The 23919-nt window shown below is 34.6% G+C and overlaps 1 protein-coding gene across 1 annotated transcript in view; it reads right to left on the reverse strand.

Annotated features, from left to right (window-relative positions):
• Window positions 1–14011: 14011 nt before the first annotated feature.
• Window positions 14012–23919, reverse strand: part of LOC110108280 (alpha-galactosidase-like) — a 24224-nt gene continuing 14316 nt past the window's right edge. Inside the window, exons 5-15 of the mRNA XM_020838855.2 lie at window positions 21197–21300; window positions 21011–21086; window positions 20843–20901; window positions 20677–20742; window positions 15820–15903; window positions 15666–15730; window positions 15187–15269; window positions 14821–14911; window positions 14694–14743; window positions 14232–14372; window positions 14012–14125 (exon numbers count right to left, since the gene is read on the reverse strand). Of these exons, the coding sequence (XP_020694514.2) occupies window positions 14036–14125; window positions 14232–14372; window positions 14694–14743; window positions 14821–14911; window positions 15187–15269; window positions 15666–15730; window positions 15820–15903; window positions 20677–20742; window positions 20843–20901; window positions 21011–21086; window positions 21197–21300 (909 nt within the window). The 3' untranslated portion in view covers window positions 14012–14035. The remainder of the gene's footprint in view (window positions 14126–14231; window positions 14373–14693; window positions 14744–14820; window positions 14912–15186; window positions 15270–15665; window positions 15731–15819; window positions 15904–20676; window positions 20743–20842; window positions 20902–21010; window positions 21087–21196; window positions 21301–23919) is intronic.

Genomic DNA, 23919 nt, shown 5'->3' on the forward strand with positions numbered 1-23919 from the left:
ATAATGCAATACCCACCCAACAACATTTTAGACGCATTAGAAACATGAGCACTCTCGATTACGAGTGAAATAATAGCTAGCTTTCGTGCAAGGAGTGTGAGAATGTTGCAACAAAGATTTAATTTTAGATTTAGTTAAGGAAGGATGAATGTTACACTCGATCAAGATCCATTTTATTCCGTAATCCCCCGCGCGTAATAAGGATTCTTCTCGAAGAAAAACAGGATTAGAGGTTAGAAAGATACTATTCCAAACTATTCCTTTGCCAAAGCAAGATCCCAACATTGTACTTGCTCAGTGTCCACACATAAGGAAATTCTCAGATAGTATTAGCCCATCGGGTCTCATGACATCCTCTAGGCAGTGATCCTCGAGACGTAGACTGAAAAGTGAAATGAAGTGAAATGTTTGAGGTATATATTTATTTCTTACACGTAATCTTGTGCCGCGTCCTTAGGTGGCATTGACCTGTAGTTCAAAGATATAAAATTCGGAGGCAAGTCCCATGTGATAATTATACATGAGTTTGAAAGAGAGACATTACGGGAAACATTTCTCCTCAGAATCTTCCTATTCCGAGAAGGTGAGGCCCATTAATGGCCTTCGTTTTATCCTGATATGAGGATCCGAGCTTATAAAATTGCTCAATATAGATAGGGGAAGATTGCGCTGTAGAGAAGGTATGATTTGGGTAGGCTTAATGATTTTATTTGAAAGTAACCCCTAATACATGGGTCTTATGGCCTCTTATTAGAGATGGCTTACCCAGAAATTTTGGTTGGATGGGTATTAATAGCTTCCTTTAGAAGTTGGCTGAAGATTTTTGGTTTGGATAGGTCTTAAATGGTATTCTTTAGAAGTTGTCAAACGCGAGTCTTACGACCTAGCACTGGTAAGATAGTTGGCCAAGTTAGTGGATCTTACATCCTATTAGCCTTATAGACTAGGATGCCCGAGTGAGGGGTCTAACATTATATTTCACCTAAATTTTTATAAAAAGTTCGGACTCGACTTTTATTAGAAGTGGCGGGGTGGTGATCTTACAACCTGTTCTATAAATAAGGCTACAATAGGTTGGATTTTATATATAGATCATTCAAACTTAAAGTTCCCTATACGTGGGGTCTTACAGCTCCCTTTAGAGTACCTCCACCAAATGGCATGTCTTACAAACTTAGTCTTATAGGCTAAGATGCCAAAAAGGATTTAAGTTTTTGGGGTTCTAGGTCGTTCAATTTAGAAGTTCTCTACATGCAGGCCTTACTGCTTTCGCTTAAAGAAGCCCAAATGGCGAGTCTTATAAACTTAGTCTTATAGGCTACGATGCCCAATAGGGATTTAAGTTTTGGTTATAGGTGAATTCATAGAAGTTCCTTTAACACGTTGGGTCTTACCTTCTTGGCTTAGAAGTAGCTTCAAATGGGGGTCCAATACAACTTTAGTCCTTAGGCTAAGATGCTCAAATTGATTTGAGTTTTGGTTATAGGGTTGTTCGTTTAGTAGATTTCCCTAACACGTGGGTCTTTACTGCTTCGTTTAGAAGTAGCATAAATGGCGGTCTTACACTTAGTAACTAAATAGACTGAGATGCCTTAAAGGTATTGATTTTCACCGTTATACGGGTCCTTCGTTTAGAAGTTTCCTAATCACGTGGTTCTTACTTTCTCTCTGCTTAGAAGTATCCGCAATGACAGGTCTTACAACTTGTCCATATAGGTTAAGATGCCCAAAGGGATTTGAGTTTCGGTTATAGGGTCGTTCGTTAGAAGTTTTTCTAACACGCGGGTCTTACTCTTCGCCTAAGAAGATCTCAATGGCAGGTCTTATAACTTAAGTCTTATAGGCTAAGAATGGCCCAAGGGATTTGAGTCTATTGGTATAAGTAAACGCAGTCATTTCTTAGAAGTTCCATAAACACACGGGTTTACAGCTTCGCGAAAAGTAAGCCCAAATGACGAGTCTTATAAGTCTACCTAATTAGTTCTTATAAGCTAATGCCCAAATGGATCTAGAGTTAAGGTTGCTTCCTAGATGTTATCCCTAAAAGTTTTGGACTTAACGGCTTTCATTGAATGTAGTCAAAATGGTTGCGTTAGGAATTTATATTCCTTAATAAATATATATTTAGTGGTTTGGAGCGCTTTGCTGTTAGAGAGCCTGCTCAATGTTAGGAGAGTTACCAGAAGTTGTTTGGAGAGCACTTGTGTTTGAGAGCCTGCTCATGTTTGTTTGGAGCCGTTAGGCCCTGTACTTAGGTTGCGATAATGGAAATATTTATTTTATTGCATTTTTTTTAATTTTATGTTTTATTTTTGATTATTATTAATTGGCATTAATTAATTAAATTGATCAAATTAAAATGCTGAATTCCTAATTAAGGTTTTAATATGAACTCAATTTGATTTAATTTGTTTGAACCTATTTAAAGTGTTATTTTAAGGTTATTTTGAATTAGATTTAATCTATATTATTAATTAAAATTAGATTACTCATTAATTTATTTAAATTGGAAGATGTTTCCTTTAATTAAATGTTATTTTAATTAATTTTGACTTTAATTGAAGTTAACAGTTTCCGATTTTTTTAATCATTATATTGAATTGGCTTCAAGGTTGGATTTTATAATCTCAATGTTGAATTTTTAAGTTAAACTAATTAACAAATTTGTTAATTAAATTTTGTTTACATTAATTAACGTTAGTTTTAATTATCTTTTAGGTTTTCTCTGATTTAAGTCTTTCGTTAATATTTTAATTTAACTAAGTATTATTATAGATTATCTCGTTTCAAGGTAGTTTAGTTTAATTAATTCTCAATTTTAGCATTTTTGTTGGGCTTTTGAGATAGATATTTATTTGAGGTCGCGATTGTTTTAATTATGCTTATTGTATCTTTTTATAGGTTTTTAAGTTACTATAATTTAGAATATCCACTTAGAAATTGTCTGGTTGAAGAAATATATTAACGTTTAACAGGGAGTTATAAGATCAATTAATTGATTTAAGTGGTTTGTTGAATTACCAATGAACCTTGATAAATGTTTTCAATTAATTTTTATCTCAATTTAAATAATCAATTGACTAATGAAGGAGTAACTCAAACTTATCATCTATTATTAATAAAAGGCTGGGGCGAGAAAACAGTGCAAGTTCAAGCATGATGGTATGGTAAAATTCTTACAAACTTTAATTTTGTTATTTTTTAATTGCATTACGTAGAGAATGTAATACGTTAGCAAACTTTATATCTGCTAACTAATGCTCTATTTAGCTAGCTTTACCTGGGCTGATTGTTAGTAAGAATAAGGTTCCTCCCTTTTTCAAATGTTGAAGGAGGAGATTCAAGTTTGTATGTTGCTTTATCGTTTTTATAGAATTCGTAATTTCGTCCTTTCTTTAAAAAAAACAAAAAAAAAGAATATTTAGTTCACAATATTTAATCTTCTGTAACGTGTTCATGATCATTTCCAAATATCATTAATCACTGAAGTTTTTTTTTTTCCGATAATTCAAAATTTAGGCTAAGTCCAAACTTTCGGTGTAAATTTTCAGGCAGCCTCATGACAGTCCGCACTCTCCAGTGTCAGGAGGGATAGAGAGGGTACTTACCTTTTGAATCGACTCGGCCGGAATTAATCAACGACGAGAAGATTGGGAGAGCGAATCGATCCCAAAATAAGTCTTCAAGTCTTAAATCTCTTAATCCCTCAGCCGGATCAGCTCGACGGCCGAGGACTTTAGGGGACCGTATCAACCCCGATACTTCCTTCAAATCTTCTAATTTTATGATGATGATACATGCTTTTCTCTTATTAGTAATTTATAATAATTATTATTAGCAATAAAAATCATAATTTTTATCTATTATTAACAATATTCTGTTAGTAATAAATAATAAAACTTATCCCTTTCTCCTTTGTATTACTGTTGGATCGTACAAAAGAAGTGGATCAAGCGGCTGAGGCTCTGAGGCGAGACTTCTGTATACCTGAAGGAGAACGGACAGATGAGGCGGACTTGTGAGGCTCGTTCGCACGCAAGAGGGGTAGACGGATGTGCAAGACGAACGCAGGTTCGGCACCGGGCTTGATCGGCCTGCGTTCGAATGATGGAGGCCGGCGGAAGATTTTGGATTCGCAAGGGAAGTCTGGTCGGCCACCGATTTGTTGCTTGTATTCCTAGACAAAGAGTGCAATTTGGTTTGTTTCTTGCTTGAGACGGACGGAAGAAGCCGAGCAATTGGAACAAGTGAGTGTGTCCTCTATTTTTTTCCTTTCCCATTTTGTTTTATACGAGCCAAACAACTGCCGTTCTATTTAGATCATGCATCTAGTTTCATTATTTTGAACTGTTTTTTTTTTTTAAGTTTATTTTTATCCTTCATTCCCATTTGTACATGCCATTTGGTAGACGTTAGCAATGTCAGTTGACAACCTCACTTCAAGAATTTTCATTACCATTGTTGTTGCCTTGTACAGGTCTTCAATATATTTTTTTTTATTAACTTTATGAGCACCAATAAAATAATATAATTACACATTGTCACTAGCCTTAAGGCTCTTCATTTTGAATATCTGCACAATAAACTTTTGTTTAAATACCAGCTTATTAAATTATGCAACATCGATATTAATATCAAATAAGTATACTTCCGATTCTTCTCCAAATTACTTGCTTGTGCCTTTTACTTTCAGAAGTTTATGTATCAAAAATCTTTTCTGTTCCTTGTTAGCGATATGATTATTTCTCCAATCATTTCCGCATTAGAAGCCATCTGTTAGAATTCAATTGAAAAAAGAATTAATTGACTTTAACTCTTGCAATGTTATTGGTGATTTTTGTCCATTTCTTCTGTTTGAACAACTTTAGCTTGACTGCTAAACATTGTTTCAGAAATTCTTAACACTATTGCTAATATTATGCATAGTTTCATTGGATATATTGTTAATAGGAATTTTTTAGGCAACTATGTATTTATTCTATAAAAATGGGCATTAGATTTTGATTGCCCTTTCAATTTGGTTGTTCAACAAAAACGAAAAGAAATAGTTGCCCTTGATTCTAATACAATTTATCGATTAAGATCAATTGCGATGATGAGTCAAATTCACAAATAGTTCATTTGCATTATGCAATACGTGTAGGCAATATGGTTGTTCTTTTTTTTTTTCATTTTTTTATTAATATTTCTAGTCAAACAAATTGCCTCCCAACGAATTTATTGTGTGATTTTCACACAATGAATTCGTTGTAATATCCACACATAATTTGAAATTTTGTCTCAATCCTTTTAGGTTGATCTGAGCAGCTCGACCCTTAGGTTTGTGAGCATAGAGGTTCAGACCTTAGGCTTGTTGAACCCATAGATTTTACTTCTCAACCTTCTAGTTAGATTGATGAAAATAGAGCTCGACCCTTAAGTTTTCGAGCTTGAAGGATTCTATAGGTTCAGCCTTTAGGCTTCTTGAACCTGTATATTTTATTTCTCAACCTTTTAGGTAGGTTGAAGTAAATATAACTTGACCTTTAGGTTTGTGAGCATAAAATACTTAGAGGTTCGACCCTTAGGTTCATTGAACCTGTAGATTTTATTTCTTAACCTTTTAGGTAAGTTGATGAAAATATAGCTCGACTTTTAGGTTTGTAAGCATAAAATGTTTAGAGGAACGACCCTTAGGTTTGCTGAACCTGTAGATTTTAGCTCGACCCGTGCGATTGAGAGCATAAAAGACTTAGAGGTTCTGCCCTGGCTTAGGCTTATTGAACCAATAATTTTAGCTTGACCCAAGTTTGTGAGCATAAAAGACTTAGAGGTGCGGCCCTTAGGCTTATTGAACCTATAAATTTTTTGCTCGACCCTTAGATTTATGAGGATGAAAGACTTAGAGGTTCGACCCTTAGGCTTATTGAACCAATGGATTTTTAGCTCGACCCTTAGGTTTATGAGCATAAAAAACTTAGAGATTCGACCCTTAGGCATATTGAACCAATGGGTTTTTAGCTCGACCATTAAGTTTGTCAGCATAAAAAACTTAGAGGTTCAGCCTTTAGGCCTATTGATCCAATGGATTTTAGCTCGATCCTTAGCTTTGTGAGCATAAAAGACTTAGAGGTTCGACCTTTAGGCTTATGTAACCAATAAATTTTAGCTCGACACTTAGGTTTATGAGCAATGCAATTTTAGTAGTTAACTATAATGACTAATTATTTAGTCAACATGTAGTTTCATGATTCCCTTACATTATTTGGTAAATAAGGTATTTTTATAAAAATAACCTCCTGTTTTTAGGAGGGAGTTTAAGATATCTTCTGCCTTATAAGATGATATAGATAAAATTGCTTCTTGTATTTCAGGAGGGAGTATAAGATATCTTTTTCCTTATAGAAAGATATAGATAAAAATGCCTCCTGTATTTCAAGAGAGTGTATGTCAAATACTCCTTGTATTGCAAGGGAACATGTAACTTATATCCTACATTTACAGGAATATATGTGGTCGTCTCCTGTTGTTATAGGAGAGATTGAATATTATCTCTTGCCTTTTAGGGAGATATATAAATTGACTCCTATTTTACAGGAGGAATCTTCATCATAACATCTTTTCAATTGACAGTTTATGTGTGATATTTCTTTAGGTATTGGCCATTAATCGATGGCATAGGCCTTTGACCAAAAATATCTATAAGTTGGTAGGCTCTTCCTTTATATACCTTTTCGATAATAAAGGACCCTTCCCATATTTGGTTGAATTTAGCACTGATGCGGCGGTGGGGGAATTATGGGTATTTTGCGAACTAGTACAAGTTCGACTTCTTTGAAGCTCCTAAGACGGACCATTCGATCGTGAGCCCTAGTCATTCGAGCTTTATAGATTTTTAAATTTTGTTGGGCTTGTAGCCTAATTTCATCTAGAGTTTTAAGCTCTTCTAATCGTAGCAGATTGTTGTCTTTTTGGGTAAATTTGTATTGCATAGCAATACGAAGTGATGATAATTCCACTTCGAGGGGTAGTATCACCTCTGTTTCAAAGATCAGGGAATATGCCCATAAGGCTACATTATAGGTTATACGATATGCCCATAAGGCTTCATTTAATTTATCATGCCATTCTCTCTTATTTTTAGCAATGTTTAAAATTGCGTATTCATGTACTGAGGCGTTTTTCATTCGTGAGGCGAGGCGTAAGACTCAAGGCGTTTTGAGGCGTAAGCCTCAAAATCAATAGATTGCGTAAACATAAAATGATAAATTTTTTATATACTAATGAGTGAATAATATAAAACATAAAAAAGCATAAGATATGAAGTGAAATCAAAATATCCTAATAATAAGACAACATGAAATATAGTTTAACTCAAAATTCTATCATTCCCAAATCCCAGTATTCTTTTCAATAAAATATAATTTCAATTTCCAAAAATAAATAGCAATGACATATAACATAAGAACTCATAAGTCATCAGCACTGTAATCACTAAGGGGTTATTTATTTGAATCATCATTATGATGAACTGCTCTCTCCCCTTCCTCCTCTCCTATAGAGTCCAATGTCGGGCATTTACTTCAAGATTTATGTAAGTTTTAATATATATAGCATGAGACGTAAGCCTCATGCCAGTGAGGCAAAGCGGGCCTCAACCAAGTTGAGGCGCAAGCCACATATAAAAACTCGAGGCATAAGCATCGAGGCATTTTTTACTGGAATTGCACAAAGGCGGGCCTCAAGGTGAGCCTCCATTGATTTGCTTTGGATTCATATTGCACTCGCATAAATGTTTTGATTGCATTAGTATATTTTCTTACAATATCTAAATGCAAGTATTGTAAGCAGCATGTGTGACAATTTTAAGGGTACGGTCATGTACCATTTTCCCTCTATTATACATACAAGTTTAGTGTGATGTTTAGACCATATGATTTTTCTATAGATTTTGATTGAAGTGTTTAGTGTGTGTGTGTGTGTATATATATATATATATATACACATACATACATACATAATTTTAAAAAAATAACCCACAGAGGGTGAATCAATTACTAAAAGCAATTACAAGCCATAGGAGAAGTCAGCTCTCTATAAGAACAAACATTAATGAAACCTACGAGCTGGTATTCAACCAAAAACAAGAAAGAAAATGAAAACAAGCCAACAAAATAAAGCTAGCACAGCATGAAAGGAACCCAAAACAACAATCCAGCCCAAACTCCAACAAAAGAACCCAAAGGTCGAGCGCACCCAGCCATAAGGATTCAAGTTTGGCAATCCTACAGTCACTGAGAAGCAAGGATATGACCATCCATTGGCAGTAGAAAACCACACCAACCAACTAAAAATCTGAGCATAGAGGGAACCACACTAACCACCAAGGTTGCCAAATCCAAGCCAACCCAGGGATAAGCAGAATTGCCTCATTATAGTCCACATATCAACAACAAAGCCAAGCCAAAACAATCATAAAAAAAATCACTTCTTCTTCCTAGCTTTACTTGTAGATCTCTTACTAGCAACAGAAGAAAAAGATTGTCTATCCATCAAATTATACTGAAATTCATCTTCAATCGCATCAACTTCACCATCGGACACATTCAACCAATCAAAATGATCTACACAAGACTTACTCACAGACAATGCCAGACGGGCATTCAACTCCTCAGACACAATCAAAATAGGAATATCAACAAAACGTTTCGACACGACCAAATTAACTGAAGGAGTACCAACTTCCCCTACCACAACATCCAAATAAAATTCTTCCTCATCCTTAGCATCATTAATAGGAGAAGTAACCTGGGTGGGGGAAGATGGGGAATTATTTACCAAGCACCCACCCACAATAGATTCAATACCCACAATCTCCAAATTGTTAGAGTTTCCCTCAGCTAGGCCCTTAGAGACCAGAGCCACTGGACAAACTTCATAGTCAACATCCAAAGCTACCTCCGGAAGACCACCAACCCTCCCAGCCATCGTCTCAGTCATATCCAACGAAGAAACTACTACAGTATTAATATTCACAATGTTAGACGGAGCGACTGGACACACCACAATAGATAGGTTTTGTTCAAAATCAACAACCACAGGGGAAACAACACCAACAACCGTCTCCACCACAAGCATGAAAAGAGGAGCATCAACCGCATTCACCTCAGGCAACTTGCACGGGACAAAAGAGGTAAAAGGAAGGGATTTAGTAACAGTATTAACATGGGGATGTAAAATTCGGCATTCCTCTTTGAAATGACCTAACGAATTATAGTGCACAAAAAAAGAAGAGGAAGCTCATCCAAAATAACTGACTGAATATAACCCGTATTCGGCGAACTCACCCAAATCTTATCCGGATTTTTTTTGGTGACATCCAACTCAACAAGGATGCGAGCAATTGAAGGATGGGAACCAGAAGCAGTCGTGATATTTGTTTTCAAATTCCGCCCGAACAAAGAACCCAAGCCAAATAGAATCTTAGACGAGAAAAGATGGGGCCTAAGATAAGGAAATGAAATCCATATGGACACGATAGGAGAATCGACCTCAAAATCCAAATTTGGGGTCCATTCCACAACTTTCTTATAGCAATTACTCACAAATTAAGAACGATGCGAAAATATCCTACAATAATCAAAATCATTGACAAGCTTGATTAGAACATTCCTAGGGCTAAGAACAGTGACCGAACAATCACCATTGAGCTCAAGTTGAAAAAGAATTTCCGAATGGCATCAATGGAGGGCCTCAGTCCGGGGAACTTGCCAACCAAAGCGAATTCAAAAGGAGCAGCGAGCGAATTAATTTCATCCTACAAAATCAATAGCGCCGACAAACCACGGTGAGAAGAAATTTTCAAATCGGGAAAAAGGACAGAAGAACTAGAAGCCCAGATAAGGAATCCTTAAAGGAAAGAGCCGAAGAGGCACCATTCAAAAATCCCATATCACGAAGACGACATCAAAGCTGAAAAAATAAGGCCGAAACAAGCAGAACCAAGAATATCAAACTAGAGAAGAAAGAAGACTTCCCTGAGGCGAAGAAGGTGACGGAGATCACCCGAACAACAGCGATCATCGAGAAAGGAAAAAACCCCTAGCAGAGCGGACATCGTGGTGTTGATGTGTATGTATATATATATATATATATATATATATGAATTTATATGAAGATATAGGTAGGTTATATATAAAATGGTCTGGCATCATTTTATATAACAGATTTTTCTATCAGATTTCTTATTTATTATTTATTTACTGAACTTTTTAGTTTTACTGCAAAGTAAGACTCTCCAAGATCCCTACTCATAGAATTATCGCCGCACTCTTTATATATATATAATATATATATATATATAGTATATATATATATATATATTTATATATATGGTGAATATATAGTAAATTTACCATGAGATAATTTGTACTGTTATATAAAGTATTATTGGAAATTATTCTGTGGCGACTCCAGACGGTCTGGAAACTATTCAGAATGTGTCATGTAACCCAGTAGAGCGGTACCGAGAACTAGCACCGAGCAAAAAAGTGATATGTCACGTTCTGGTTGATCTCCGGACGCCGTCAGGTGACCGCTAACCGCGTCATGCAAGACTGCCAGTTGATTTATTTCTATATATAAATAGAATAACAAAATTATTTTATTTTTATTTTTAGTATTTTCAAAATTTTGTTTTAATTTAGCCATGTGACGGTTTCTTGTCATTTAAAATTTTGACTGATTTCTGTCGTCTCACCTACAAAGGGGGAGTTGTAGTAGGCTAAAGCCTTTAATTCTTCCTGATGGATCTAAGAAATACAATGAACACTAGATATTCATATAATCTTATTATTCTTGGCTGGGATTGAGGGATACAACGACCTTTACATATTTTCACTCTTCCTAGCCATATTTAAGATCAATGGAATGCGGATCTTCGATATAGCTATGGAAGCAGTCCAGAGAGAGAACATTAAGATACATAGCTCATCTTAGTGTGTGGGTTGAGATCTTTGACTATCAACCAAGAGGTTTTGAGTTCGAGTTTAGTGTATGTGATGTGTGTGTGAATTTGTCTTAATTCACCTAAATGTCACCCAATATTTATGTTTGAGATTTGCATATTTTACTCAAATTTCATCAATATTTTGCATGAGTTTTAAATGATTTTACCTATTTAAAAAAATGATAGTCAATAGGTGATATATAATTTTCTTTTTATGCAAACAATATGCTTTCTTTTTATTTACAAAAAAAAAAAAACTTAAAATAAAATTTATTTAATTTATTAATTTATCTCTAACTCAAATAATTTGAGTCAGAATTAGCTCAAATGCAGCTTACCTTGAACTCAACTTGAGTACAAATTACTCAATTTAAATTGATTCAAAAATTGATACACCATTTAGAATTTAATTAAATAGCTTTAATTTTTTAGTTTTATTTTTATTATAATTATTATTTTACCAAATTTAGTTTTTTCAATCTAAGTAACACTAATTGATTAGCTATATATATATATATATATATATGTGTGTGTGTGTGTGTGTGTGTGTGTGTTAGAGAAAAAAAATATAATCGTCAATGGCTTGTGTTTATAAACAAAAGCAATATTAGATTAAGAAGTACAAGAATCACATATAATCACAAATTAACTAAATTTATAATCAAGTCATAAATTAGCATATTATTAAGCCCTAATTGAGCTTCTTAATGAGTGTATTCACGAGTTTTAAATGATATTGTTCATAATCATAATGAATCAAACTTGTTCATTTGTGTATCAAGTTTTTTTTGAAGTGTTTAGGTATTATTAATGAGCTCTAATTATGCCGAGCCATGGATTGCTTGTCGACCGTATTGCTTCATTTATATCCTAGGTTTCTGCACTCTTTTGGAATGAAAATTCTAAGCATGAGAATTTCAACTAAGGAGTTTTCCTCCCTCTCGTCCATAATTGGTGGCAATTATGAAGCAATAAATGGTATGAAAAATGGAGGAAGTTATTGCTTGAATGAAGAAGAAAGGTCTACAAATAATACAATTTCAAATTAAATATATAACTCTGTCTCCCTTAAAATAGGACTTAAATTAAGGAGTTAAATCAGCAATTAAATTAAGGAGTTAAATCAGCAACATATTATTGGAGATAATTTAAACTTTTAACTTAAACAACACTCTCTCCTTTGAAGTGAAGCTTAAATCAAGGAGTTATACTGAGGAAATATTATTGGAGATGGTTTCAAATTTTAAGATGATATGGCCAACCCCATGAACGGATTTATTGAGTTATTTTATTCTTATAAATAACATACAATGGCTATAAACATGTAGTAGCATTGTAATATTAAATAAGTTTAGATTGAGGCTTTGTTTGGAACAATTTTAGACCACTATTTTTTCTCTGCTTTTAAGAAATTTTTGTACTAAAAAGTAGCTTTAAAAGTCATCCTAAACGAAGCTTGAATGATGTAAGCAGCTTTTCACATTTTGTTTAGAGGTAAGATGAGTTGGTTCTCTCATATGGGAATTGGGTTGCCAATGAAATAATATTTCTATTTTATTTCAATTAAGAATGAAGAATTTATTTCTCTCATCAATTTTATTTATTTTTCATAGTTCATTTTCTTTAATTTTTTTGTTTCCTTTTTTTTCATGATAGTGTTATTTCTACTCTCCACCAGTCTATTTCCTACATATCTATACTTTGTTTGCACTCTCTATTCCACCATGGTCAAGATCCAATCGTACTATATTTTCATTCACTATTACTTTCCATCCTTTATAAGATTTCTACATTTGACGTCAAGAATGTTGATGCTTCCATTCATGCAAGATATACTATACAATTCCTACAATTCATGCAAGATATACTATACAATTCCTACAAATACTATCTTCTTCAGTCTATAATATAATTTTTTATTCTTTTTCTCACATTCATGACATTTTTATTCTTTATCTTGGATATTATTTCGGATTTACTTTTAAAAATAAAATAAGTTTTAAACATGATTATTTCATTTTTGCACATTTTGGCTATGAAAAATCAAATCTTTATTTTTGATGAAATTTGAGAGGATTTGTGGAATTAAAAATTTATATTGATGTCTCACTTCATCAAATTAATGTTTTATTTGGGATAACCTTTTTATAGCTTTCTAAAGCAGCTTACAGTATAAATTTTTTTTGTAATAAAAAGTTGTTTTATAAAGCCATAAAAAAGCTGTCCCAAATGAAACCTAAATGATGAATTTACAAACTTCATCATTTTATAAAACAAAATTTCTTACTTGAAACCCACCAAATAAACCCTCGAGCAATTTGAATCTCATTAAACTAAGTATAAAATCATATGAGCTTATGGAATTCATGCATGAGTTTAGCAATAACATTGTCTGTTCATCAAAGAAACCTATAATTGATGTAGTCCTATGTTACAGCTCATATAATTGATGATCTTGTATCTTTTGTTTTCCCAATCTACCGTTCAAATAAATTCGTCCTTCTATTCTTGATAAAAGAATATTTTAATGTGTAGCTAAGACTATATTTCAAAATATCAGTTTTTTGAAATATATAACCTAAATATTGTGATGTCATATCATTCTCCATTGTTCTTCAATCTGAATAAAGTTTAAGTTTATGTGTATAATAGATATATATTCATGAATAAGTGGCTTTCCTATCGATCAAATTGTGTGTTTTTTTCTCTAATTATTTTAGAAAATTGATTTATAGCCTGAATTCAACTTTCCCACCGCATTCATGTGGCATTGATGTAACCATGAGGTCCTCTCCATGGAGAGGTCACACTCACATAGTACAAACTCAATTCAGACGAACTAGCATTAATCATGATCTATTTTCAAATTTTTCCGAGGATAACCTTACTCATAAAGTACTTATTGTTCCAATTTGCAAGTCTAGTTGCCCACAAAATGTAATATAACATTGAAGTTCATTTTATTTTTCTCCTAGACAAGCTTGTAATACATCAAGTACTAAAGCAAGCTGTTACTGCTTTTAGAAATCGAATTTCAAATTTGAAGCGCTATTTCAATGGTGTTAGGACATACATCTTGCAGTCATGAGCATTCACAATGGCTGTCAACTGCCCCTTAACTGATGAAATGGTTGAATGCTGCAAAATTATAATGCAACATACAAAATTATTTGTAAGATTGTATGTCTAAACTAGAAGAGATGATTTGAAATCAAAGAAAATTTTTGTTGATTTAAAGTCTTACTGTCCAAAGGTCTCGAGCATCGACAATCGTTGAAGGATGAAGGCCAATATCAGACCAATATGCAGTGATGGGCTTTGGTGAAGATAATCTATTCCAAAGCACAATAGCAACTTTCTCGTCGCTGAGCAAACCCGACCACACCTAAGAACAAGAAGTTTCATTAGGCTTTAAGGCTTCGTTTGGGACAGTTTTTTTTCTGCTTCCTAAAGCAGCTGACTAGTATAAAAATTAAAATTTTTGTATTAGAAAGCTGCTTTAAGAAGCAGTAAGAAAGTCGTCCCAAACGAAACCTAAGTGTTGTAGTACCGTCAACATTTAGGCTTATATGTTTACTTGGTCATTTGTTTGTTTATTCAGTTCTATGATGTTAATTTACATATTTGTATACATTCATGATTCACGCATTTGTTACAGAGTTATCAAAGGCAGACATTGATACATTATAAAGAAGTATACTTGTACCTCCAAATCGCGGCTTCCTTTCACCTTCTTTCCTTGAATACCAAGTTTGTCTGGTAGAAATAATGGCATGCTAAGTGCTCAGATAAAAAAATAAAAGAAAGAAAATATTGATTTGATGCATGCATACCTTGATTTACTGCAATAACTTCTGCATTACTTAATATCTCAAAAGTTTCATGGCTCATATTTCGAACATCACAGCCAATAATTAAAGGTGCCTATAATATTTATGAGATGATAATTAAAACTCAATATGATGAAGTTTTTGATAAATAATAATCAAAATTAATCAAGCCAATATATGCTCATGCTTTGGAAAAATTATTATGTGCGGACCCTAGACAGCATCCGGAGACTAACTAGAATGTGCCATGTTACTTTTTTGCTCGGTACCGGTGCTCGGTACCATCATGCATCGGGTGACGTGATGCATTTTGGTTGGTATCCGGACCATCCGGTGTCCACACAGAATAATTTCTCCATACTTTGATACCTTGGAAAGTGACCAAATGCTGAAATGTGAACGATACTCTTCAGTTTTCATTCCACCATTTCCTACTTCAAGCATGTCCGGATCTAAAATAGAAAAAAAAGGCATTATTGTGATATCTTATTATATTACAAATCCAAAGCTCGTCATCAAGTACTTGCTAGTTAGATAAGACCCCATTTTATATCTTATTTAGGCTTCATGTGGGACGGCTTTCTTCTTGCTTTCTAAAATAGTTTTTTAGTACAAAAATGTTTTGAATTTAAATTTTTTTAACTAAAAAGCCGTATTAGAAAGCAATATTAAAGTTGTCCAAAACGAAGCCTAAGGGATGGCTTTGAGAAGAAGTAAGAAAGCCGTATCAAAGCCTTAGCATTTTGCAAATTATATCATCAAAATATATTTTTTTCTTTTTCAATGAATAAGATATCATTACAAATTTAATAAGAGGCAATGATCTCAAATTTTATTTGAGGATTCACCATTCCATCCACCAGGCCCTGCAAAGGATGCCCACTTGTCATTTTGGTCGGCACAATCTGTCATGCTAGAAAATGTCATAAAATAACATTATAATCAGTCTCAGAGTCAATAGTTCTGTGCATATTAGTAGAATTCAATATAGTTTTACTTTACCTATCCCAATCATCATGAATATCATCAGTTGTTCTCCAACTATTTCCAACCATTGGGGCCCAAGTTGCCGGATGTTCTCTTCCCCTGCAATTAACCATATCAACTTACTTATAAATGGCTATCGACAAAGTAGATATGCCTGTTAACCTTACTAAAATTATCAAGTAATATCCAAGCCCGTGCATACTAAATCCATTCTTAGCATATCTCACAAAGATTTCTTAAGGTCGTTGAAGATATGGAAAGCCAGATTCTTACTGAATGTAGGGGTTTCAATTTGAGTCGATGGGTCGGGTTCGAGTGGAACCTGAGTTGAGCCGGCTCTAAACAGATCAACCTAAACCCGACCAATTTTTGCAAACAGTTTGGCAATTTCAACGTACCCGACCCACGCAGGTTGCTGGGTTGACATGACCCGACCCAGATTTACTAGATTTGGCTAAAAAAGCACGAGCTGAGCTCCCGTGGCTGGCGGTGAAGCAGAGGCAGTGACAACACACGAAGCGATACAAAAATGGCGAAGTGATGCGAAAATGGTGATGTGACACGATCTGTCGGGCAATGCATGCGAAGCAACTTGATGCTTTGGGCAACGCGGGCAGCTGGGCACTCGATGCGGGCAGGGCCAGCAGTAGACACGAGCAAAGGGTTTCCGGGTCATTTTCGAGTTTCTGGGTCAACCCGAACATGACCCGATTTTTGAAACGGCTCAGTTTGTTGAACTCGAACCCGACCCTTTTCACAAACGGATCGACTAGAACTTAGATTTTTTTGAATCGGATTTCAGGACTTGTAAAAAATTGACACCCATGCTGAATGCTCATTCCCCATTGAATATTCATTCCTTATTTATGCATGCAGACCCAAATACAATAGATTCTAAGGAATATTCTATATAAATATTATGGAAATATGGTAGCATTAAATATTATATTATAAATTTATGTTGTCAGTCTAACCTTCATGATTTAAGGGACAACATCTCTTGTATTTATAGCATAAGAAAAATAGTAAAATCTATATAATCGTGGATGTAGGATGATATCACCAAACCACATAAAAAATTTTGCCTACAAATCTACATGTGTAGGTGTATGTACTTGTATGTATTAGGTATATTAAGGTATGCATACGTGCATAGAAGGTAAAACCTCCTACACAGCTATATATACAGGGGGAAAGTGCACATTTGAGAGCAATGATGGTCATACTAATAGAAAAAATAACATACAAATAGTGCACCAATAAAAGAACACTAAAAATTTATGTGGTTCAATGAAAGCAAGATACTGAGATAATTGTTCATTAGTCTAAAGATCAAAACAAGATGAAATTATTTTGCACTCACATATTTTCTTTAATTTTTGCTCTCTAGTATTCTTTCCCCTCTCTTTCTCATTCCCTCTAACAACCCAAGTAAGAACATATCACAAAAAAAAAAAAAAAGATTCATCCAGTATTTATGCTTACATGAGAAAGAGAAAAAGAGAATGCTATAGTCTCCTACTTCATATTACTTCATCAATCACCAACCTTAATGACAACCATTACTTCCCCTTAATAAGATGCCTTATTTTGATTGTCACCACTAACGGTTTAATAGTTATTGCCAACCATCCAATAGATAAAATCCTTTGTATAAAGTTTTGCTAAGATATCTATAAACCTCCAATTATCCCACTGCCACTTCTCCGACCTCCACCTTAATAATCTTCAACCTTGAGATTAGAGTTTGGTATATTGCCTTGCGAGAGTCATCCCTATGAGTTTTCACATTCTAATTATTTAGAGGGATTGACTATGGTGTTGGGTACCATAACCTGTTAAGGGTAAAAATATCATCCTTTATTATCATCATTTTGTCATCACCTTGTTGGTCATTGATTTTAAAATATAATATATTTTATAATGCTAACATGTCGGATAAGCAAACAAATCACAAGCAAGTCGTTTAGCTCTGCACAGCTCGGTCATCACTCCTAAACTTTAGCAGTAATGATAGAAACTACAATCCCTTCCTCCCTCAAATTTCTTATGTCAAATATCAAATCAATAGCTCATATACAACTCACAAGTGAAAAATACTCCATGTGCGAGCTTCAAATACTAAAACTATTCTTAGCAAACCACTTTGCCACACTACGGGAAAACACGCGATTACCGTCATACATTCCGACGAATTTGTTTTCGCCGGAAAGTACGGCGTTAACACTGTCGTATTTTGCACCTGAAAAAAACGACGTTATTTCCAGTGGAAAGAGCGCCGGTAGTTTTCCGACGCTTAATACGCCGGTGTTGACGTCATAAAATACAAGAATTTCAATTTGAGCGGCGGATTTTACGGCAGAAATATACCGGCGCATTTGCCGACGGATAAGATGACGGTCATTTTAAACTCAACGATTTGTTTCCGGCGCAATAGATGTTGGAAAACTTTCCTGCGCAAAAGACGCCAAAAATGCCGCCGACGAAAGCCCTATTTCCGAACCCTAAATCGGCGTATGAAATTCTGACGGAAATGCGCCGGAAACCCATTCTTTCAATTGTATTTTATGTATTACAGGCGGATTTTGTCCGCCGATAATACTGGGTTTTCCTGTAGTGCCAGCTATCTCACGCATGACCATCGATCCCCGCCCAAATTGTAACATATGCATTGGAGCTGTAGAACCTAACCTTGTATACAAAACATGGCAGCTTTTAGACCAAAATTTATCAGCCGCCATATACTCTACCATTTATTCTACCATTCTCCCATATATCCTCAACCTTCAAAGCTTCCATGAGATCTAGACCACCCTTGAGAAGCGACTGGAACTAACAAATAGGTCCCAAGTGATTCAGTTAAAAAATGAGCTACACAATGTTACCATGAGAGATTTCTCTATGACCCAATACCTCTCTACCATCAAGTCCCTAGTAGATAATATTATTGCAGCCGGCTCCCAACTTGACACAAAAGACATCATACTATACATTCTCAATGGATTACCTCCTTCTTACCATGCCTTCAAAATAGCTATAAGAACCAACTTCACACCCATCAGCTTGGATAACCTCTACTCCCTCCTTTGCAGCAAGGAAATAAACGTTGCCACTAAGACCCTCAAGATTTCCCAATCGAACTCCTCTCAAAATGCCTTCGTGGCCACCAGAGGTCGCTCGAAGCGTCACTATTGTGGTCATTTCAATCCACAACAACAACAAACACAACCATGCTCCTCCACTATACATCCTAAATCTGCTCCCCGTATCACTTTCTAATTCTGAAAAAACTAGGTCACTCAATCACCACCTGCTAGCACGGAAGCAATCTAAGATATAAAACAAACACAACTCATATAGCTCTCACCTCTCAGCTCTGCTTCACCATCCTCTAGCATGCCCGATTAGGCCACCCGTAACATTCCAAACTATAAGCTTTCCAAAGAACTCAAGTTTTGCTGTCAGTCTTTCCAAAGAACTCCACCGTCCTCTTTCCCAAGGATTCAAGCAGCAATATGGCGTAAATTACCATGAAACCTTCAGTGCCATAGATTATTTACCATGCCTTCTAAAAAATCATGAACTCAAAAAATAATGTTGTAATACAATTAAAGTATTTAAATAATATTATGCACAATCATTGATAGATTATTTATATTCTAAAATAGTAAATTTCTGCTCAATAAAATATTTAGTTGTCAAATGTTATAGCATTTTATGAAATTCTAAAATGAGTTTATTTATATTTTAATATGATAAAATGAATTATGTACTTACTTGCCTGAAATGTGTGATTCATAAGAGATCTGGTGTGGATGGAAGAAGTTATATTCTGGTGCTTATGGGCATGTTCATGTGACTAAGAGTATGTTTTGGTGCTATATGCGCATTTTGTTATGATGTTGGCATTGGGAGGTACAAGGGTTTGAGGGAAAAATTGTTATTTTTGCTATGATATATGAAGTGCTTATTTATTTACTTTCCAATATTGTCATTTAAAGTTCTGATAACAATAATTACTATTCATCTCAACACAATGAATTATTTTATTATTTTAAAATTTGGTTATTCATAACTGATAATTTGGAAATTTAATTAATAAATAAGACCTACTGAGATGTGTTAGCTCATAGTTATTTTCCCTTCTATTCTTTATGGTCTAAGGAAGAAAAGGAGATAGTTGAGTAGCAATTTAAGGATCTAATATGAGTCTATATTTATCTATTTCTTTTGATATTTTTGTATAATTATGGCTAGCTAGTTATTTGAACTACTTAATTTTTTATTTCTATCTATATCCATGCACTATAGTGTAATCATTATACGTACACATTTGATGATGAAATGAAAATAGTTTTGGGAATGTTCTTACTTTCGATATGCTGGATGTTATTAGTAGCTCCATGGTCTGTTGTTTGTTTAATTTAAATTTTATATCTGAATAAAACTTTTGGAAACAAACTAACATGATATGACTTGTCGTATTTATGGGTCTTATCGGGTTGGGTTGCGACATACTCAATGTATTTGTAAGAGTAAGACAACATTATTGAGTTAAACACATATAATAAATTGAAGTAGTAGGTTTTAACTACATTCATGATTATTGAGAAAATTATCTCTACATATCAATCATACATAACCTATATACATTCCATATAGCTAGTATTTATGGGGGTGTGTACACATAGTATGTATATGTTGTTGTGCATTTAAATACACACCATGCACAACCATACACACATTTAGACATCAATTGATGTATATAGGTGTGTAAAACTTGTATGCATATAAATTACACTTGTACAAACAACTATTATATGTAGATATAATATTCTTATAATATTTTCTTTTGACGACAAAAAGACTTACCATTCGCATATGGAGAAGAATATATTTCTACCTGCATATTTCAAGGCCTTGCCCATCTTCTTATATCTACATCCACATGAAACAAATAATGTAGCAAAAATTAGAATAAAGTTTCTCAAATGGACACTAGAAATATGGATTTCATCACCATTACTTAAATACTTGCCTTTTCTTTGGACTTTTACCAAGATTATTGCAATTATCATATTTTAAATAATCAATTCCCTGAAAGCATTCACAAATACAAAATTAACTACAATAATCTTATCATAGTTATTTTTGGATGGATATGTAACTTCTTAAAGCTAATAAATGTTTGCTAAATTTAATTTACCCATAAGGCAAAAGTTCTTGCATCCCTTAGCTCATTTCCAAGTGATCCAGGGATTCTTAAAGTGCAAGTCCTATTCCTATAATTAAAAAAAGTTAAATAAAATGGTTAATATGAGAAGCTTTAAAATGTTAAGCATAAAGATATCATAAAACTTATGAAAATAAAATATGGATATAAATGTAATACCCTGCATCACCATAGATTCCAAGCTTAAGCCCTTTGGCATGCACATAATCTGCAAGTGCCTTGATTCCAGAAGGAAATGTTGATGAATTAGGTTGAAGATTACCCTGAAAAAGGCCAAATATAAGTTAAGGGATTGCTTAAGATCACATTTGTTTTATTTTGTTATTTTTTATTTAAAAACATTTTCTTATTTAATATGATTTTAATTACTTCTATCTTTATTTTTAAAAATAAATTAAGGCCTTCTTTAAAATACTGAAAAAAAAACTTTTTGCTATTTTGAGTGCTTTTAAAAAAGCAATCACCATCGGCTACTTATGTCATTGCCTTTGGTTGCCACCGGTGAACATTTCCTCATCGACCAATGCCAATACCATCACTTAAATAAACAAAATAATAATAATAATAATAAATAAATAATATATATATATATATATATATACCTGACCTCATCGCTTTGCTACAGGTTCTTCCACCTCGTCGCCTGCTATTGGTCTTTCTGACCTCCATCCCAAACAACGGTTCTTTCTGACCCGTCTCTTGACCAACTATTTGGTTCTTTCCACTTCCATCGTCTACATGATCCTTCCATCCTCCATCGCTAGACAACAATTTTTTTACCACTATCTCTTGCCGACTACGATCTTGCCAATCCTCCCGTCGCTACTACGCGTCTTTCCGACCTCCATTACCATAACAACGATTTTTCTGGCCCTGTTCCTGACCGACTACAGTCCTTCCGACCTTCGTCGCCTACTACGGTCCTTCCAACTTCCATCACCAAAACTATGGTCTTTCTGACCCATGTCTCCTCCCTGCCTTGAGTCTTTTCGACCTCCGTCGCCCGCGACAATGGTCCTGCCACTAAACGAACATAATCAATACTGATTCTTCTAATTTCTATAATGATTTCATTCTATATGACATATATATGTTATATCGAAGCCTAGACCTTTTGCTCCAATGTAAGGGCATACATTGTAATTCAACTCCAAATTAATAATATGATTTCATTTAAACTGGGCCAGGCCTCACCGGACTTTTCCCCCTTCTCAGGGGTTTTCACGTAAATATACCTAGGTCTCTTTTTATGAACGCTTACACCCTTCGTCTTTACAGCTTGTTGAGATCTCGTAATAAGTAAGAAGTTAAATTTATATTTCTCTCACTTGTCCTTGACGATTATATTTCCTTAGGAAACAACAACATCAGTAATCTTGCGAATCTTTAAATTATGATAATTTAGAAGGTGAATTTTTAGATTACCTTACCTTATATTATTTTAGGTTGACTTTTGAAAAATTCAGTTTTAGGTGATGGGCATATCTATTTCCCTCCTTTTATTATAGATTTCTTTCAGTTATTAAAATTTAATTTTAGGCATAGTAGTGGGTATGATGGTATCATATCTCTAATTTACATTCTTACTAATGTTATTTATATTATGTGTGGATTTGACCTTGTTAGAATCTCTTATATTTTATTTTCTTCATACATGTTCTAATATGATAACACATATTTTTATTGATTGGGATTAAAATAATAAGTGACTAGGAGTCTAAGCACGAGTGCCAGAATGTTCAAAAGTCGTGATTTAGTTGTCGAGCTTCCTATAGGTCATTGTGAATTTGCATTTGTGTTAATCAAACTATCGCATATCTTCATCACCTTATTATCCATTTCCAGACGCTCATTAAAGTGATTTTGTATATCTCAAAGGCTTTTCACTATTTCTTTGGACTTATCTATTCTGCAATGCAACTGAACTGTCTACAATGTTAGAACTAAGTTTCCTCGCCAGAAGCTTTTGAACAGAGAAAGGAATTGAATCTTTGGATTTTCTTATAAGGGTACTCTTCAATGACTGATACATCATAGGATACTTCATTATTATATTAAGAGTCATTGTGTTACAATCAAGCTTAATACATTTTATTGTAGCTATATTTATACTCGTCATAATCTATCTGGTGTATTTTACCATATTGTATATAAAGCAACTATATTATATTCTTTATATACCCTCCTCTGATCAAATGTTTTGGTCCTTGGACACCGTTATTATTGTATCATCGTGAAGATAAAACATTAAACGCACTTGACTAGTATGAGAGAAGAGGATTTCATGTTGAAGATTGTCTAGCAACGTGATGTCTTAGGTACTTATGGGTTAGAATGCCGATATATGATGTTATTTATGAATATGATATCTCAAGCAACTTTTGATCATCTCGATAATGGTGGTGCGGCAGCAGGATAGGAAATCATTTGTGATTATTAGCAAGTGCTATCGTTCCGAGCATATTATTCGTCAATGAATATCATGGTTGATTAGGATTAGGGTAGTTGTCAATTATGGTCACGGGTCGGGTTTTCGGGTCGAACCCGAACTGATCCGGTGGAAAAATCGGGATTCGGACCCATAAACCCTACCGTAGAGAAACGGGTCGAAAATCCGAAACGGACCCGACCGGCGGTGTGTTGCCGGTGTGACCCGACACGACCCGGAACCGCGCGGGGCAGCTTTTCTGCGGGCAGCAGGCGACAGGCGGCGCGCGCGGCACCGCTCGCGAGCACGCGATGCAGCGCTCGCATTAGGCAGCGCGCGGCACGCGCAGCGCTGCTTACCGGCACGGCGCGCGGCACGCGCACAACAAAGATCAAGCGCGCAAGAAGCGACAGGACCCTGAATGATCTGATTGAGTTTGACTAAGCGTCATCCT

This window comes from Dendrobium catenatum, unplaced genomic scaffold (genome assembly GCF_001605985.2).
Source record: "Dendrobium catenatum unplaced genomic scaffold, ASM160598v2 fragScaff_scaffold_360, whole genome shotgun sequence".
Lineage (NCBI taxonomy): Eukaryota > Viridiplantae > Streptophyta > Magnoliopsida > Asparagales > Orchidaceae > Dendrobium > Dendrobium catenatum.